Source organism: Zingiber officinale, chromosome 4B (genome assembly GCF_018446385.1).
Source record: "Zingiber officinale cultivar Zhangliang chromosome 4B, Zo_v1.1, whole genome shotgun sequence".
Lineage (NCBI taxonomy): Eukaryota > Viridiplantae > Streptophyta > Magnoliopsida > Zingiberales > Zingiberaceae > Zingiber > Zingiber officinale.
In genome coordinates this window covers 130671541-130691025 of record NC_055993.1, presented here as the reverse complement: position 1 = coordinate 130691025, position 19485 = coordinate 130671541, and the positions used below count along the sequence as shown (strand labels likewise).

Below are 19485 nucleotides of genomic sequence, written 5' to 3'. Positions count from 1 at the left end.
CAGCCTACATGTTCTCGTAAGTCTACTAACTACATGATTTTGTTGGGTTCTTCGGGCCGCGAAAACCGCTTTTTCGCGTCGCGGAAACCCCGAGTCACCCAAAGCCATGGATCTCGTGCAAAGATTCGTAAACAAAATTATCGAAAAACCTTTTCTTGTACGAGTTTGTAAAAACTTTAGATCTACACTAAAGTTAAGATCATTACCCTTGTTGCGAAGCCCTTCGCGTTCCCGCTTATCCAAGATGTCGCCGGATCTCTAGTTGTCAAAGTAGACAACCTCTATATGTATCCACACGGACACAAGTAGAAGGAGATGACCAAAACACAAGGTGTGCTAGCACCAATGGAGTGTTCGGCCAAGGAATGGGAGAAGGAGAAGAGTGAGCACCCAAGGGAGAAGAAGAGTGAATGAATCAATGAGAGGAAATTCAAAAAAACCCCTTAGCCATCAAGTGGCCGGCCACTCTAGGAGGTGTAACCCCCACATTAATTCCAATTAATGTGGAGACCATTAAGAGTTGTAACCCCCATGAGGTGGCACTCTAGGATGATGTGGATCAACACTATTGGTCCACATCTTGCCACCTCACTAAATGACATGGCAACAAGTGTAACCTCCTCATTTAATGTGGGCCGACCACATTAAATGCTATGGAGGCTTGTAACCTCCATGAGGTGGCACACATTGATGATGTGGAGCAATCCTATTGGTCCATATCTTGCCAACTCACTAGTGATGTGGCAAAAAGTCAAGTCAAACATGACTTTTTCTCTTCCTCTCAAATCAAGTCAAACTTGATCAAATCTCTCTCATGGTTGATCTAATCCAACCATATGATTCAAGTCAACTTAATATAATGAATCTAATTCATTAAATTAAGTTGATTTAATAAGTCATAATCTAAATTAGACTCATTGAATACATGAATCAACTTGAGTCCAACTCAATTAGCCCAATTTGGATTACTCTTAATCCAATATGATTCATCAAATGAATCTAATCCTCTTGGTTCATCATATGAACCAAATCTCCATCTAATTGTCCTTAGGGTGTGACCCTATAGGTTCTTGTAACGTTGGCAATGCCCTAAACCCATTTAGGAGCATAAGTAATGAGCGGTATCTAGCAACACATCATTACTACCAAAGTTACAAGAATGTCGAGATCCGACATCACCTCGTGACTACCAATTGTGACTCCTCACAAAATATGTCAAATGTCCTTCTATCCTTGACATCTAGATTGATCAATGTGAGGCATAGACCGTGTCATCCTCTAATCAATATAAATCTTGAACTCCAAGTAGACTCACTCGATCAAATGAGCTCAACATCTCATGTTGACTCATTTGGGCATGGCCATGCACTTCGTGGTCTAACTCTATCAAGAATATTGATGTCGCTCCCGTCATATGGGAGGGATAGATCCCATCTACATCACTCACATCCCTCTGCATAATTTATTACATACCCAGTAATCGCCTTTATAGTCCACCCTGTTACGGGTAACGTTTGACGAAACCAAAGTACATAACTCCTTATGTAGGGATCCATGGTGACTTCAGGTCAAAGGACTAATAGTCATACTAATAGCCACATGAGAAAGTATATGACACTCATATAACGATCCATGATACTTTCTCATGGCGGGTCATTCAGTATACATTCTCTAATGCATACCCATGTGTCAGCTTGATATCTCTATATCCATGACTTGTGAGATCAAGTCATCGAGTTGACCTACAGGTTAGTCTTATTGTATTAACATTGTCCCTGAATGTTAATACTCGACTAGGAATGATTTAGAGTAGTGTTCCCTATATCATCTCACTATCGATTCAACCAATCGATTGATATAGGTAAGAACTTTTCTACTCTAGGACGTTACTATACTTATTTTATCTGACACTAATACAAATAAGCATAATAACCAAAAACCAAATGCCTTAATATATATACATGAATATTATATACATGAGTCCATACAATTATCAAATGATTGGCTCTAGGGCTCTAACTAACAGATTTTGTTTATTCTAGTTCCTTTGCTTATTATTGTTATTCTAGTTTTTTGCTTCTTTTGTTACGTATGTTCATCATCTTTTCGAGTCTTTGTCCTATGGAGAAGTTGTTGGTAACTTTCTTGGGCATAATGCTATGGATAATGAATTTAACTGTTCTGCATTATACTCATACTTGGGATTTGATATCTCTACCACTAGGAAAACACATCATTGGTTATCATTGAATATATAAGATCAAAATTAAATCTGATGATTTTGTCAAATGGTATAAAGCTCATCTTGTTGCTAAAGATTATTCTCAGAAATATGACATAAATTATGAGAAAACTTTTGTCTCTGTTGCTAAAATGATCACTGTTTGTATGTTAATTGTTATTGTCTCTATTCGTCGATGGAAAATATCTCAAATGGATATCAAGAATATCTTCTTGAATGATGATCTTCAAGAATAAGTATATATGGTGCTTCCTCTTAGAGTTGCTCACTGACCTAGTGAAGTTTGCAGTCTTCGCAAAGCTCTCTATGGATTCAAACAAGCACCACGTGTTTGGTTTGCGAAGTTCTCCATGGTGATTACCTTGCTCGACTTTCGTTTCAGTAATCATGATTCAACTTTATTTGTTAAGTGTACGCGTGCAGGTCATATACTTTTGCCTTTATACATGGATGACATGATAATTATTGTGATAATTTTGATGGAACTGAGTATTTGAAGTTTGAATTAGCTCGTTGTTTCACTATGAAAAACTTGAGTTTATTACACTATTTTTTGTGGATCGAAATCATTTATTTATCAAAAGGTTATCTCTTGTCTTAGTTAAAGTACATAGTTGATCTATTTGAGCATGCACATCTCACTGACAACAAGATAGTTGATACTCCTATTGAAACTAATGTTTGATACTCTTTATTAGATAGTTCTCCTTTGCCATATCCTAACCTCTACCATATAATTGTAGGAAGCTTGGTTTATCTCATTATGATTCGTCCTGATATTGCGTATGATGTATATGTGGTTAGTCAGTTTGTCATTGCACCGACCACAATTCATTGGGTTGATGTTCTTCGTATTCTCTGGTATCTTTGGAGAACTCAGTTTCAGAGTCTCTTATTCTCTTCTACTTTCTTGTTAGAGCTGTGTGTATACTTTGATCCTGATTGGACCGATGATCATATGGATCGTAAGTCGATCACTAACTTCTGCATTTTTCTTGGAGATTCTCTTATCTTTTAGAAGAGTAAAAAGCAAGATATTATTTCCAGATATCCACAGAAGCTGAGTATCGTGGCATGACTATCACCACTTGTGAGATTGTTTAGCTATGTTGATTGCTTGTAGATATGAAAATTTTTCTTCGGCAACCTATTGCTCTTCATTGTGATACTCAGAGTGTCATTCAGATGGCGTATGATATATTTTTTCATGAGAGAACGAAATATATTAAGATTAATTAACATCTCGCTCGTCGTCATCTACAACTTGGTACGATCATGCTGACTTTTGTTCCTTCCTCCCTATAGATAGCTGATATGTTTACTAAGGTTCATTCTGTTTCGTACTTCCATTTTTTGTTTAACAAGCTCTCAATGTCTTTAGTTATAACATCGTGAATTTGAGAGGATGTTACATTATATGCATTTATTAGAATTATTTGTTTATAGTTTTTGGAGCAATTAGTCTTTTTCCTACTTTTCCTCTTCTCAATTTCTACAATAGTATTCAACATAAAAAAAATTTAAATGAAAAGTTTTTTAGGTACTCACAAGGTGTGAGACATAACTCGCAAGATGTGTAGGGTAACAAAACTCTCTCTATATATACTTATGTTTTAATATTCATCCATGTTATTTTTTTATAATTCAAATGTCTATGACATAATTAATATTGGAGATGGCCGATCTTCTCTTGGTTCATCTTCTGAGTAAATTCGTAAATATAAGTGGCTCCATGTTTAATTGTCAGTATATTTTTCATCTTATCATAGGAAAATCTCCAATACACTAGAGTTAAGATTTCACCCTAAAAACACTCATCCATGTCATGCCTAGTTTAGGTATACCCAATTAACCCCTCTAATTTGCTATCTTTATTATATATTCAGCTCCTCTAATTTCTAAGTAGTCCCGTACTATCGAATCTCAAATTTGATTTAATATTTATTTTGATTTTTCAATTATTTCATCCAAATTATGTGTATTAAGAGATACGATAGTACAATGTGTTTTATTTTATGCGATTAATTCTAATCCAAATAGATTAGATAAGTACAAGCATGTTATAGTGTGCTATTCCTAACTATATTTGTTTATTTAAAAGTCATCTAATCCCTCGCATGCTAAGAATGAGTGACACCGCACCATCATTTCTCCACTCTTTGCCTTGTTGAAATCCTCTTCATTCTTCCACCATCTAAATATTCATTATTTTCCCTTATTTTGTCTCGCCTCATGCTCAACTCCATCTCTTCCCTCGCTACTTTAGAACACCTTCTCGGTATCTCATATCTTCTACTTCTTGTGTACAATATATCAAAATACAATTCCCCGCGATCCCTCCCCCAATCAGTGCCTTTGTGGTGCTCTTTAAGGAAAAGGAACTCATATTTGCCAATGCTACTCAAACGCATTTACAACTAACATGTCTTCGGCAAAGTGATGTGACTCATTTTAATCAAATTTTCACCATAATAAACGAGGGAGAGCTTCAAAAGCGAAGGTAAATGAGCCCTTAAGCAATTGTAAAGGATAAATTATGACAAAAGGAAAATCATAAGCAAATCATTGACATTTCTTTCTCGGTCTACATTAGTCTTGTTCTTTACCAAGACACATTCCCTTAACTAAAGAAAAGTACCGAGCTCATGAAAAAAATTTGTTTGGCATATTTTAAAAGCCAATTTTAAATACATTTTTCTATAAGTCATAATTAAATGCATTCTCTACATCGACGGCCAGGATCTCGATCAGGAGACAGCCACGTGTCCCTTTTCTCCCGCTCAGATTTTAAGTTTTCCGGCAGGCGAAAATTTAAAATCCCCGCCGCTCCGCATCCCACCGTCAACGAGCCCGGCGGCCCTCTTTCCGTATCAAATCGCCACTGCCTCACGATCCGCTCCAATGCTCCATGCAACGCTGCGCAACCATCGAATTCCATTCTCGTCTCGACACGCGGACTCGGGTTTCGAGTTGGGAGTAGGTCTACCGCACATCATCGGGGACGCGGATCTTGACGCCCACGTGAGCCTGATCGTGTTGCTTGCGGTAGAAGAGAGCCATTTATATTTACTATTTTTATTTTTACTTCTCCCTCGCTGCCCCCCCCTCTCTCTCTCTGTCTCCGTCTCGCACTCTCGCTGCTCAAACCCTCAAAACCCTCGTCGCCCGCGATTCGGCTCACGGGAGGCGAATCTCCATTCCCCTACTCGCGAAAGTCTAGTACTCCGATCGCTCGTCCCTGGCTCCTTCTTCAGATCTGTGGAAGTGGTCAGTTATTGCCTTTAGGCGCTTCTAATTGCTGTCTTTTTCCGGGGCAGCTTGCCGTTTTAACTTCGTGATTTCTTGGGTTGTTCCTTGCGGTAATTATCGTGATTATTTGGAATAGATTTATTTTCCGAGGTTTGTTTTACCTGCTTGCTTTTGCCGCTGTGCTGTATAATGATCTGTGAATCTGTCTGTTTACTTCTTCTGCGCTGCCACGCTACTTGCCGACTGTCATGTCCTGATATTGTTCCATCGATGCTCGTAGATAACACATCCGTATATCTCAGGAAGCTTTGAATTTCTTGATGGTATGTAATAAACGTCGCTGTAGTGGTCAACTAGTGTATGCCAAACTTTTGTTAAATAGCAAGATAAGAGGTAGAAAAAGTTCATGCTTTATCATGACATTATTTATCTCAGAAATGCTAATCACTATTGACAGAGATGATGATAATGATTCCAAACTTTTGTGCATCACTTTGTTCACTATGATCCTTTGTCTTCTTAGTTCATCTGCTTCAAAGAGAACTGTTTTAAGAGAATGTGATATGTTTCCAAGTAGAATATGTCAATTAAATATAATTTGATTGATAATAAGAATGACTACTTATCTATGGATAGTCTCCAACTCACCTTGATTAGGTAGGTAGGTAGGTCATATTGATGCGATGAAAACAACAACTAAGCTTTATCTGATTAGGTGGGGTTGACTATATGAATATTTTTATGTTATTGGGTTCTATCCCCTATTATATCATCATCTATATTTAAATAATTTATATCTTGTTTTATTGTTGCTAACTAAGTTTTTTTTTTGATTTCCTTCTTCCTTGTTTGATGTGCGTGCTTGTTATAGTGTCACATCGTCTAACTGGAGCATTTATTGGTTATCTAAGTACACGTCCCTATCATCTTAAACATATCTCTCGGAGTTTTTCCTCGATAGATGTAACTATGACTTTTTTTTTTCCAAATGTTTTCATTTATTATTTTGTATATCCTCGTATATCCATATCCACCTTAATATCTTCATTTCTGTAATTCTCATCTTTTGCTCATTTGTTTTAGTCACATGCCAACATTCAACTCCATATAATATAGCAAGTCTAATTAGGGTTTTGTAGAACTTTTCTTTAAGTTTTAGAGTTACTTTTCTATCACATAAACATCTAACACTATCCTTGATTTCAACTATCCTATTTGTATTTTATGTAAGATATCTCTTTCAATTCCTTCATCGTTTTGTAAAAATGATCTTAAATATTACTTCCATTGGTTTCACATACTCATGAGATGAAAACAAGATGTAAAATAAAAAACTACAAGTAGGACAAGGATAGTGAGATGATTTTATGTATTACTTGCCTATACTACCTTATAGAAAATTTATTAAAAGACTAATAGTAGATATGCCTATATTTTAAAATACTTTATTTATTATTTGTTAATCTCGGCCTCAACCTCTCTTCTTATCATGGACACAATGTAATGGGAAGAGGATTTATACTTCTGCCTTTCCCTACTATATTTGCTGTTACAGAATTTGACAGTAAAATAGTATTTTATTTCTACGCAATAACTTGTTTGCTTGTATATATCTTAAGTACTTGAGCATGTCATATAAATATTCATATATTTCTTTCATATTTTTTCACCTTGCTCACCCTGTGATGCTTTGTGGAACAGGAGTGGGAAAAGTATCATGTATGATGATTCTTGCCACATTTTACTTATGATGCAAGGAAGAATAGGAATTATATATTCCTCCAATCATCCATATTACAGTTGCTCACTAATAGTTGTTGATATATATTCTTGCTTGATTAGTATTGAATATGAGCAAAGTCATAGATTTTGTTCTCCACATTAACATACTCTTGATGTAGCTTTATCTGAGAGCTAATCACATTATTTCTTATTTTTTTCTTGTCTCTTAAACCTTGTCTTATTATAGAGTGGGTGTGGATATTCTTGTATATAACAACAACTAAGCTTTATTCCACTAGGTGAGACCGGCTAGTGTGGATACTATTGTATCTAAAATAATAAATCCCGGTGACAGTTTATTCTGTTTTATGCTGTATAACCCTAGTTCTTTTGTTTCTTTTTCACCCAATCTATTATTTTTTCTTTCTATCTGCCTGTATTATTAAGTTGACACAAATTTTCTATGACTGTATGTCGAAACTGAATATGGATAAGTACCTATTATTGGATTAACCTCTTATTGTACTTGTACAAGTACCTATTATAAGAATCCTTATAGTTGAATTTTGATTTTCAAAATTTGTAGATGTGTGTGACATAATGAATTTTGTCCCAGAACATGGTTTTTACTTTCTCACGTCATATTTTTGTCCCTATGGTCACATTTGCTGATGCTATATGATTTAGTTTTCTAATGTTTGTTTGAGAAAAACTGAATACTCTTTTCCCTTAGACATGCAGGTGTTGTCAACACTCTTCAACTTTCTACTCAGTTGCTTAGATGCACAAGTTTGAGAAGTCTGCACTTGGATTGTGATTGATCCCCCAAATGTTTGTTGGTTGAGTAGTTGACAACTTCTGAACTGATTGGATATTACTGCCTATTGAGAACGTTTGAACTGTTAAAATTGAAGGCTGTTCTCTGGAACATATTATTTCATCTTCACAATTATTATTGAGCTATACTTTACATCTGTGGAAGACGAGCTGTTTTTGTTGGTTATATGATGCCAACTCGTAAAAAAGCTCTTCCCAAAAATTCTTCTAGAGGACATAGTAATCCACAAACTTGTAGAGTGGAAAAAAAGATAAACATGGTATCTGAAAAGAAAGTTTCAGAAATGATTACATCTGCAAAAAAGACAAAATCTGGTATGCCTCCTTGATTCCATTAACTTTTTTATTGCACAATGCAAAAAGGTTTTAGTTATTATTGGATAGTGATATGAAGTGATACAAGTGGCTATAGTTATTACCATATCTTTCTTTTTTAAGAATTTATATGAACATTTTTGAAAGAATAATAATGTATTATTGGTTGCAATAATAGAATGGAAGTAATGAAATGTTTCAATCTATGTTTAATCCTTTATTGTCTAATTCTTCTAGATAATTTGATTTACATGACCTATATAATGTGTTTTGTTTCAGGAAGTCCAATCTACCTCATTTGATGAACCTGATAGGCTTGCCTAGCTCACTTGGTTGGACCATCTTGTTTGTCTTACATAGCTTAACTAGTTCGAACACCCTATCTATACACCTAGCTTGTAAAGTTTGTCTAATTAACCCAATCAATTTGCTCAACCCAACTAGTTTGCTTAGTTCAACTAACACTATATCCATATGTGCCTGGTTTGATTGATGCAATGCTTTGCCTAGCTCTATCAACTCTTGGCTAGCTAGCTTGGTTTGTTTGGCCTACTTGTCTCACTCATTTAGCTTGGCCCACCCAACTAGCTCGCTAGACTTGCTTGCTGGCTCAGCTTGCTTGGTTTGCTTTGCTTGCATGGTTTGCTTGGCTTACTAGGCTCACCTATTTGTTTGGTGTGATGAGTTTACTTGATCCTCCTAGCTTGCTCGCACAAGTGACATTACTAGCCGATTTGACTCATTTAACTTGGCTAGATCACATGATGTGTTTTGTGGGTTTGACTTGTCTGATTGGCTCAACCAATTTGCTTAGCATGCTCGATTCACTCATTTTACTTTATTTAAATTTTAGGATGCTAACTTGTTAACAACTATCATGATTGTTAGAGGTGGAATGAAGTTACTCTTTTTTAAAGTATGAAATTGATTGAGCCATTGCTTGGAATTCATCAAACTCCCTCAAAATATAAATCACTGAAAGAACATTCTGATTCCATTCCAATCATGCATACCAAACACAATGTCTTAGCATTTAGGACAGGTTTACTTGTATGGGGGATGAAATGGAAAAGGAAAGCAGTAAAAATGTATATGTCATCATGATGCTTCACCTCTTATCTTTCCATCCAATGTAAACCAAGCCTTAATGATGCGTGATTTGGCTATGTAGCACTACTTTGCAGAAGCTAATTTTAGGCTTGTTTTTTTCCTCTTCTGGTTTTATGGTGTTTTCTTTTCTAGACCGATACATTCTTGCATGGTTAGGAATGTCGTATCGTGCCATGAAATGATTGAAACGTATAAATTATTGAAATTTAATACTACTTAGTACAAACAATGTTTTCTTCTTCTGCTTTATTTATTTCCTCCAACTTTCAATTTGCCACCGGCGCAATGCGTTGGAATGTCGGCATGGTATTGAAACAATTTTGTTCCAGTCAGTCTGAAACTTTGGCATAGTTCAAGATTTTGAACTTTGCATCATTGTATTAGTGTAGTTGACTCGTGGCTAATCAAATTGGTTTGAAATTTTGTGATATTTAACATCAATTATGATACTGTTTTATGTATAAACTGCCTATTGTTGACAGGATATATGTTGTTGACTGCATGAATTTCTATTTCTTCTCCAGATGCACAAAATATTTTTTTGAAATCTATTTTTATGTTATATACTTCTTTGTTGTGTTCTGAGTGCTAATACTTGCTGATTGTATTACCTTTTTTTAATTTCAGTTGGAATCACTTCAAAGCAAAACACATTTGCAAAGACTGAAAGGACTACATGCTTGGACAATTGTGTATCTCAAAATGAGAATCAGAGCTCTCGCTCCTTCTCTGTTAAGGTTTCTTATCATGATTTTGTTTCTGTTGATATGTATAATAATTTTTTATGCTCTGCTCAGTCACCATCACTTTGATTGAAATAAGGGTGTTTTCTGGTTCTATATGGTATATACTATTTGTTGATGAAATTGGTGCAAATAAACCTCTTTCTTAATTGTACAATTTATCTATGTTGCCAATAGTCCCATGATCTATTTTTCTTGTAATGAGCTGTGTTATGATCTTCTCATACTTTTTCAATTTTCAGTGGTATCACATGTTTTGATAAATTGTAAATTTTAGTATATATCCTATATGTTTCCCATTATCTTGCACTCTCATGTCTTGAATGATTATTGATAATATAAGTATATATTTTGAGTATCTTATGTAATTGTAACTCAATGACATAATGATATCTCTTGCTGACTTAACACATTTATGCGTTCTTGTATGATTTTTTTAATATTCTTTTCCTACTCTATCTTTCTATATTTCTTGCATTTAATATTGCCCAAAGGTCTAAAGGACACTTATAGTACCAAATATATATTAAACCATCCAAGTCTTTTTTGTGTAACATTTTCAATGGCTAAGGTTACAAACTCCATTAATACACAACCAAGATGTCACGATTGCATTTAGGCAATGTGGGTTGTTATTGCACAAAATTTGCTCAATGAATGTATATCTTGTCATTATCAATGAGTTAATTACCAATATTTGTTAGATAAAATCAAGGTTTAAAATTTCGACTCGTGTCGAGGTTTTGGTCCTGGACTAGAACGATACGGTTTTGATATTGTATTGTGTCGTGCTGATATAGTTTTGGTATTTTTTAAATATAAAATATATTAATTAAAAACTAAAATATTTAACATAAATATTTAAAAAATAAACAAGATAAAAAATAATCTTTTTAAAAAGGAAAAGATATGAAAATAGATAAATACATAAATAAAAATTTTATTATAATTTTTAAATTAAAATAAATGAAATATAAAATTAATTAGATAATTTTATTAGGGTTTAATAAAGTCTCTTTAGATTATCTCCATCATAATTAGGAGTTGATTAAAAAAAAATTAACCTAAGTTTAATTAAAAAAAAAAATTGAAATCCGACACCACTCGCGAGCTCGCATGATTTCGGTGCTGTCGCAGGGTTGCACGACCAGCCATGGTCGTGGTGATTGCCTGACTCCTTTGGCGCGACCACGTTGGTCGTGCGCCCCCTCTGCAGTGACCGCAAGGTCGCACGATGCCTTCACGGCTGTAGCGGAAGGGTTATGCGACCTCTCCGCTACTGTTGCAGGGTCGAGCGATCTCTCTGTTGTGACCACGGGGTCGCGCAATATGTCCCACCTGTCGTGGGTTTGGTGCTGGAGTCGTGCGGTGTCGGTCGTCGAGCGGAACGAGACGTTTTGCCCGTTTCGACTGTTTCGGCACGACACTTTAAACCATGAATAAAATTATTAAACATATGCGAGTTGAAGACATTCCTAGTTATATGCTTAATTATATGTTGAATAAATTGTGGCTATATATTTATAAATTTATATTCTAATCCTGTTTGTGAATGAGAAGATATTATGTTTCACATCTTGGTATTGAAGTACATTCAATTTTATTCTCTCTCCCGAAGAAACATGTTTACCTCTCCTTTGTTATTCTTCCTTCTTCCTTCTTCCCTTTGTTTTCCTTGCCTTTTCTTGGTTCTCATCGATGCCTTTGTTTGCCTTTCCTTTCTTGTTTGAGTTATGTATCTTTAGGACACATTTGACCATGTGTAGATTCTGTGAGTTGCCTTGTTGCCTCTCTCCACACCACAATTGTGGAATATGTCTCATGGCATATCCTTGCTACCACTTGAAATTGTCTTTAAAGGCAAGACGAATTTTTATTTATAATATTGAAGAAAATGAAATTTATGTATTTCTAGACATCAAAATAATCAATCAATCTAAATATAGGTAAAATATGTAACAAGGTAAAATTATCACTGTTAAATAGTAAAAGAATATTTTTTTTTGACAACCTTCGTTAAGTTAGAGCCTAGATATCTAATTAGTATGTTGCCCAATTTATTGCATAGAGAAAAATCAAGTAGTAGAGAGAAACTTGGTAAAATGTTATTATTTTTTTTTTCTTTTTTGAAGAAGTGACTATAAAATGGCAGTTGAGGCGGCCGTCTAGGCGCCTCCTAGGTAGGAGGTGGACCTCAACTGCACCACCTTGAACCACACCACCTTGTGTTTAGGTGGCGGTAAAGTGTTTTCGATTCAGATTCAGGTGACGCATCTGGACGCATTGCTTGGCTTGGGTGACATGTTCGGACGTGCTGCCAGGCTAGACGACGGGTTCAGATTCATCATCGGGCTTAGGCGACGGGTTTGGACGTTGAAACACCGAAGCCGATCGCAAAATAGAATATGTTTTTTTTTTTGAATTTAGGATTTAATTGAAACTTTAGATTAATAATTTTAATCATTATTGGAATAATTTAAATAAGTTTAATTAAAGATCAATAAAATTGTCCTATTAATTTAATATATATATTTAAAAAATTTATGATTATTTATTTTTGAAAGAAATATTTAGATTCTAACTTTTTTATTTTTAGTTAATATATTTTATAGCATATATATTTTTTTAAAATTTTGGTCCTTTATTTAATTTTTGATCCTTTAGTTAATATATTATCTAATTATGTATAAAAATAGTAAAAAAAAAAAATTCAACTGCCTAGGCATTGCCTAGGCAGTCAAGGCGGTAGGCGGTCTACCGCACCGTCACCGCCTACCGCCATTTACAACATTGCAATATATCAATTTTCTTATTGCATGTAAGTCTAATTACCTATGTTGCCTTGCTTATTGCTTGCTAATTTTCTTAGACATAAACACATCACGCATATAGTAAGTGACAATATATTTCAATTTATTTCTTGTGCTTGTGGAACTTCTAAGAACACATTGTGAATAAAGTGATAATATGTTTCAATGTATTTGTGTGCTTGTGGAACACTAAATTGTTCCCAGTGTAGATAGATGCATAATTTTCAAAATGCAGATCCATGGTTTTGTAATTTAAAGCTAAGGACTACAAGAAGTGGGTTTATCTACATCATTTCATTGATTATATTTTTAATTTTTTTCTATTCTGCTTTAACACTAGATTGTGTTTTATTTTACTTTTATGTTTTTCTCTGTTAAAATATTGCTTCTAACATATGTACAAAATTTTGAGGTGGATATGCTATCAATGTTTGGTCCAACATAATCAACATTGTTGAAGTCATTCATATTTAAATGTCCATGCTTGTGTATAAGCCTTTTTTAAAGATCCTTTAGTATAGTGAAGGATTTCTGTATAGCAAACCTTTTTTTGGAGATTCTTACCACTGCATCCTAATAGCTTTTAGCTTGCTATATGAATTGATGTACAATATCAACTATAATTTATTTGACTCAGTAATTGTGAATTAAATGATTGTATATACTAGTATTTGGAAGTCATTATACTTTGACCATGAATTATGATTTGGGATAATTAGGGCTTCTACTACATCTAAGCATACCAATCTTTGTAAGATACCCATGCATATTTTTTGAGATAAGGATGATCCTTGAGAGTTGTAAGGATGGTTTGAAATTTTGTACCTTGTCAGGTATTGGTTCTTGTGAGGCCTCTAACTTCGGATTTATAAAACAACAGTAAGAAAACATAAAACTTTCCTTGATATTTTATTTTAAAATTTTGATATTGTAAATTAGTTAAGTTTGTTTTCCTAGAAACCAAAGTAACATGTGCAGTTACAGGAGTCTTGAATATAATTTTTCTCCTCTCAACTTCATAAAAGAGTTATAGATCTCTGATTTTTAGTATCAGTTTGGAGGATCTTGAAACCATAATGTGAATATGCTGATTGTTTTACTAAATTGACAGATATGTCTGATTATCTTCCACTCGAATGTCTGCTACTTGGATTGATTTTAATTTCAGCAATATGACTGAAAAAATTAACTAACATAAGTCAGTCATTTCCATTGGTTTAGTAGAAAATTTCTTTTAGGATCCTTCAATGCCTACCAAAAGTAGTTAATTTCTCTGAATAGGAATTCCTTGCATTGATAAAGATTAATTGTCTTCTTTGTTGGCTATTAATACCCATGATTTCCATCCTTTTAGTTTAACCATTATATTTTACATTTTTGACTTTTGATTGGGTGCTATATAGGATCTGTCTCATGATACCACTGCAAATTGTATGTCAGAAATCATTTTTTCTCCTGCTTTCCATCACCACAAGGATAATGCAGCCGGCATTCCTGATAAAGGTATTTCATTTTGTCATTTTCATAGATTAAAAAGGCTTTTGCTTACTTCTTTCTTTAAAAAGGTTTTGCTAAATTTTTTCTTTCTCTATGTATTTTTCTATCTTTCTGTATATCTATGAATGTATTTATGCCAAACTGACTTAGTTCTTGCTAGCCTTGTTCATCATTACAACTTGTTAGTTTGAAGTTTCTTATTGATGATTTTGTACGAATTTATTTTAACATAATAAGTTAGTTTCATGATCATGATTATAGCCTGATTTTGGGTAAATTTGAATTTCTAAGAATATGAACCACATTCTGTCTGCATAAAAGGGATTTCTAGAATTCTGTTCCAGTGTCATTGATTTAATATTTTCTGTGATTGAAAATGTTACTGTTCTAATTAATTTGAAGCGATGTGTCTAATATCCTCCCTGTATTTTCTACTTATAACATATTTGCTAAATAACATAGTTGAGAAAATGTTGAACTAATAAAAAAGTTGACTTGGAGGGCGAAACAAGTTTGAATTTGAATAACCCTATATGTAGAGTATTAGTGCTGAAAAATTGAAAAAACTAAGATGAGCATGAGAGTAAAATTTGATATAAAATCATAAAATGTAGGCTGTCTATCAGTCAGAAAATGAAATGTTTGGCAATTAACAACCATCTGTGTTGAAATTACTATTTTTTGTAAATTACTCTCTCAGAAACATAAAATAATATATTAGTGAAAGTTTTCTTCTTTATTATTGTTGTTTTATACTGCTGTGGCTTAAAGCCTCATAAGAGCCAAACATTAAGACATCTGCAGCTTTGAGAATCTTTATGTAGTTGATTTTTGGTAACCATCTTCTAATGATTAGAACAGTACCTCTTACGTAATTATGATTTTATAAAATAATTGTGTGTTATTGCCGCTGGAATTAATGTAAGATTTAATGCCTATTTTACTTTTTTTTCTTTGGATTAAACCTTGTCCTTTCTGGTCTTATGTGATTCAACATGTCTATCTTGGTGATCCTATGTTCCTTTTCTCAGTGACATAATTGTTCTTCTTGACGCCTTTTGCGCAAGCAAACATTCTGTCTCTTCATGTGAGTTTGATTTTAGTAAATTTGTCCCTTTTTTGCCACTGATTTTGTAGACTCAAAGATCAAGAACAATGAGAGCCATCGTGGATTTGAAGTTGAAGGCTCAAAATATGGTTCCTTTAATTCTGTTATATTAGAAACACATAATGAACATATGAAGATCAGGAATGTTGTATGTGAAAACTCTGGTAATTTGGCACTTCATGAAGCATCAGATATTGACAACTCTGGTAGTCATATCTACAATGTAGGGCCAAAATTTGCAAAGTCATTATGCAATGATGAATATACTGATTTGGGAAATGTTTCTTGTGAAGTTTCAGCTATGTATCTTGCCATGCAGAATTCTAAGCTAGAATGTATGGATGAACAAAGTCAAGACTCAATGTCAACTGATGGTTCTGTTGAACCGGATGAAAATGATGAATTTGATGATTTTGATCCATATGTGTTCATTAGAGATTTACCTGATTTGTCAGTTGTGGTTCCTAAATTTCGGCCTTTTCTCCTTCCTAAACAAACACGAAGTTGCCCATCTACAACTCTTGTTTTGGATCTGGATGGTATGACAGATTGATTTTCAATAGCTTAACTGCCTTTTTTTCAGTTGATTTGCTTAATTTTTTTTTCTCCTTTTGATAAGCATATAAGCACATATGTTAGTGTCTGTTTATGCATGTACATTATATGCGCACACAGTGTACTCATATGTATTAGACATCATTATATCTGTATTTTTTTGTTGAATTCCAGAACAAATTTATAAGCCTCATTGGATATTGATTTGTTTTTCTTATGCTAACTAATTTATGGTTTAATGATTAAATTAGGCTATATACTTGTGCTCACATTTGCTGCTATCAACTACTGCACATAAACAAATTTTTTTTTTTTTTGGTGTTTATCAAAGCATGATTCCATATTTTGGTAATGGATAGTTGCAGAATTATAGTAATTTAATTGTTATACATTGATTAATTTGTCAATCATGGTAGAATTTATTTTTGGTTAATTGTATATCTGTACACTATTAATTTGACTAAGATGTATTTCCAATAGACTGTATTCAGACGTCAGTCCCAAAACTGATTTTGGGACGTGAGCTAAATGGATAGACATGCATCTTTTGACATCGTGGTCGAGTCAACTATTCAAGGTTTAATCGTACATTCTGATTGGAGATTTCCAGACTAAGTAATAGTCCCAAAACTGATTGTGGCAGTGAATTAAACAATTGGTCGGTTGACTCTGAGGTTGAGGCAACTGTTTGAGCTTTAATAATACATTTTGATAGTGATGATCGGAGTTGGCACAGTGATAGGTTCCATAATTGGGAAATATAGAAAAACTATACAATGAATGGTTAATTAAATGTTAATTGATATTGATGGATGAAGAGCAGTTTGAGAAGTGGAGATTCCTTCAATCAGGTTCAACTGATAATAATTATTATGTTATCTTTAATATATTTGACAAAGGTAATGTTGTTATTATATTGATTGACAAGAACGTGGGGTAGACTGGACATTTAATAAATAGTTATTGCACTACTAGCTTATCAGTAGTAGTGTAATTGGTGGTAAACAATAAGGTAAGACTAAAGGGGCTGATACCCTATTGGTTATTTAGTAATATAGCATTTAAATTTGATATGTAATCGGTGAAGAAGATTTGATTAGTGATATTAAAATTATTAAGATTTATATTATAAATATTTGATTAATATTCTAATAAAGTTTTTGAAGTACTTAATATTTATTTTTTTAAATGACGATATGCCCAATCATCTAATTATATCAATTCCTATTTGATTGCTATCAACTTAAAAACGCTCACATCAATTCATACTGAATCTAGATTCATTATGACTCTTGTGATCACCTCTTCTTTAACTGTTGGTTAAATTGGCTGGGGGCAAAAGTCCACAACCTGACGTTTCATATGATTGTTTTTTCATCATATTTTGTCATTGCGTTGGATATCTTGCATAATTGACATTAATATGATATTCCATAACTATTTGTTTAATTTATTGAGCTTGTCAATAGCTGATCTGTGCTACCTTTACAGAAACATTGGTGCATTCAACACTTGAACTATGTGAGGATGCAGATTTTACTTTTCCTGTCAATTTCAATCTTAAAGAGCACACAATTTATGTACGCTGCAGACCTTATCTTAAGGACTTTTTGGAAAAGGTTGCAAGCATGTTTGAAACAATTATATTTACAGCAAGTCAAAGTATATATGCTGAACAGCTACTAAATGTAATTGATCCAAAAAGAAGATTATTCCGCCATCGTGTTTATCGAGAATCTTGTGTATTTGTAGAAGGTAATTATTTGAAGGATCTATCAGTACTGGGTCGGGATTTGGCTCATGTTATTATTCTTGACAATTCTCCCCAGGTAATTTCTCTCTTATCATTGTATAAGGAAAATTTGCAACATTTTAACAAGTTTATGATTTGTGTACAATTTTATGAAGCAAGCTTGGTTGATTGCAATTTCTGATGCAATCTGAACTGCTTCATTGCACATGAAATTGTGATGTTGACATTTATGGTCACAATACCCTGATGAATTTGTCTTATGCTTCACATCATTGCTGAAGCTTATTTATCATCTTGTTTTCCTTCTAGTTGCATTTAGGTGATTAATCTTGAAGGATCAAGGAGCAGACATAAAATGAAAAATTCAATTAATGTAATGAATAATGATTTAAGGGGGTCAGAACATCATTAATAATATAGTCTTGTCTCAAAAGATCAGTTGAGCTATAAAAATTACTTTGTTGTTTCCAAAAAATTGGTACTAGCATGATCTATTTATGATGATTAGTGGATCTAGTCTTTCTGTGTTCAATTTCCTTGGTGCAAGGCAACATGTGTTATGGAAATTTAGTCTGGTATATCTCTTACCTAATACATATGTTGCTTTAACTGTAATTGTTTCTGTAGTGGAAAGATGTAGACTCATCTTAGATTTTTGATTAAATCTATTTATTTTCTCAGGCATTTGGATTTCAGTTAGACAATGGCATTCCTATCGAGAGCTGGTTTGATAACCGTGATGATCGTGAATTGCTTTCATTGCTTCCATTCTTGGAGAGCTTAGTTGGTGTGGATGATGTTCGCCCGCTAATAGCTAAGAAGTTCAATCTCCGTGAGAAGGTAGCTTCTGCCGCTGCGAATTGCTTCTCAATACATTTTAAACGGTGACTTCTGCTGCAACCTGTTTATCTTTCGTTGGATTTCAGATGGCAGCTGTGCCATCCTAAAATACCTTGTGCCAACATGGAAGCTGCATGGTGACGTTTTGTATGCTCCCCTCATCTTATAGTTTTGCTTCCCCCGTATACTTGTAATATTCGGTTGTACTGTTAGAGTATGTATGGAAAAGGGAGGGGGGACTTTCATTGTGGATACTTAAAACCTAAATTCTCCCAATTCATGAATAGCGTCACCATTCAGTTGATAATGAAAGGTGTTCATTGCTAGTTATTACTCTTTTCCCGAACTCTCTTTTCTAATTGATCTGATCGATCATGTTGTCTCCAATGCACCTATTTTTTTCTTGTTGTCTTCCTAGTATGCTACTCTTATTTTCTTGCGCATGTTCTAACTTGTGTTGCTTTGCCAGGAGGCTGTTGTTTGGCTGCATTGTCCATGCGTGTTTGTATCGTGTAGAGAACTTAAAACTTACATGTATGTTTGTATTCTGATGGTTATTATAACAATTTTCCTGTTGCATTAAGACTTCTTTATACTCCATCGATTGCTTCCTTATACATATATTGCTTGAACTTCTGCAGCAATTAATTAAGTGCCTCAAACAACAAGAACAAAAATTCTCGAGATGCACCACGCCTCTTCAA

General features: G+C 34.0%; 1 protein-coding gene across 12 annotated transcripts; it reads left to right on the top strand.

Annotated features, from left to right (window-relative positions):
- The first annotated feature begins 5339 nt into the window (after nucleotides 1-5339).
- LOC121976767 (CTD small phosphatase-like protein 2) lies at nucleotides 5340-19114 on the top strand. Of its 12 annotated transcripts, none has more exons than XM_042529101.1 (8): nucleotides 5340-5509; nucleotides 7947-8365; nucleotides 10103-10212; nucleotides 14432-14531; nucleotides 15663-15797; nucleotides 15933-16172; nucleotides 17680-18017; nucleotides 18623-19114. In XM_042529101.1, the coding sequence occupies exons 2-8, from the start codon at nucleotides 8218-8220 to the stop codon at nucleotides 18827-18829; spliced, it is 1278 nt and encodes a 425-aa protein (XP_042385035.1). In that variant the 5' UTR covers nucleotides 5340-5509; nucleotides 7947-8217; the 3' UTR covers nucleotides 18830-19114. The 12 variants fall into 12 exon arrangements, with proteins under 12 accessions (XP_042385035.1, XP_042385034.1, XP_042385031.1 ...); XM_042529100.1 differs by having other exon boundaries at nucleotides 15927-16172; XM_042529097.1 differs by having other exon boundaries at nucleotides 15663-15839.
- The last annotated feature ends 371 nt before the right edge of the window (nucleotides 19115-19485 follow it).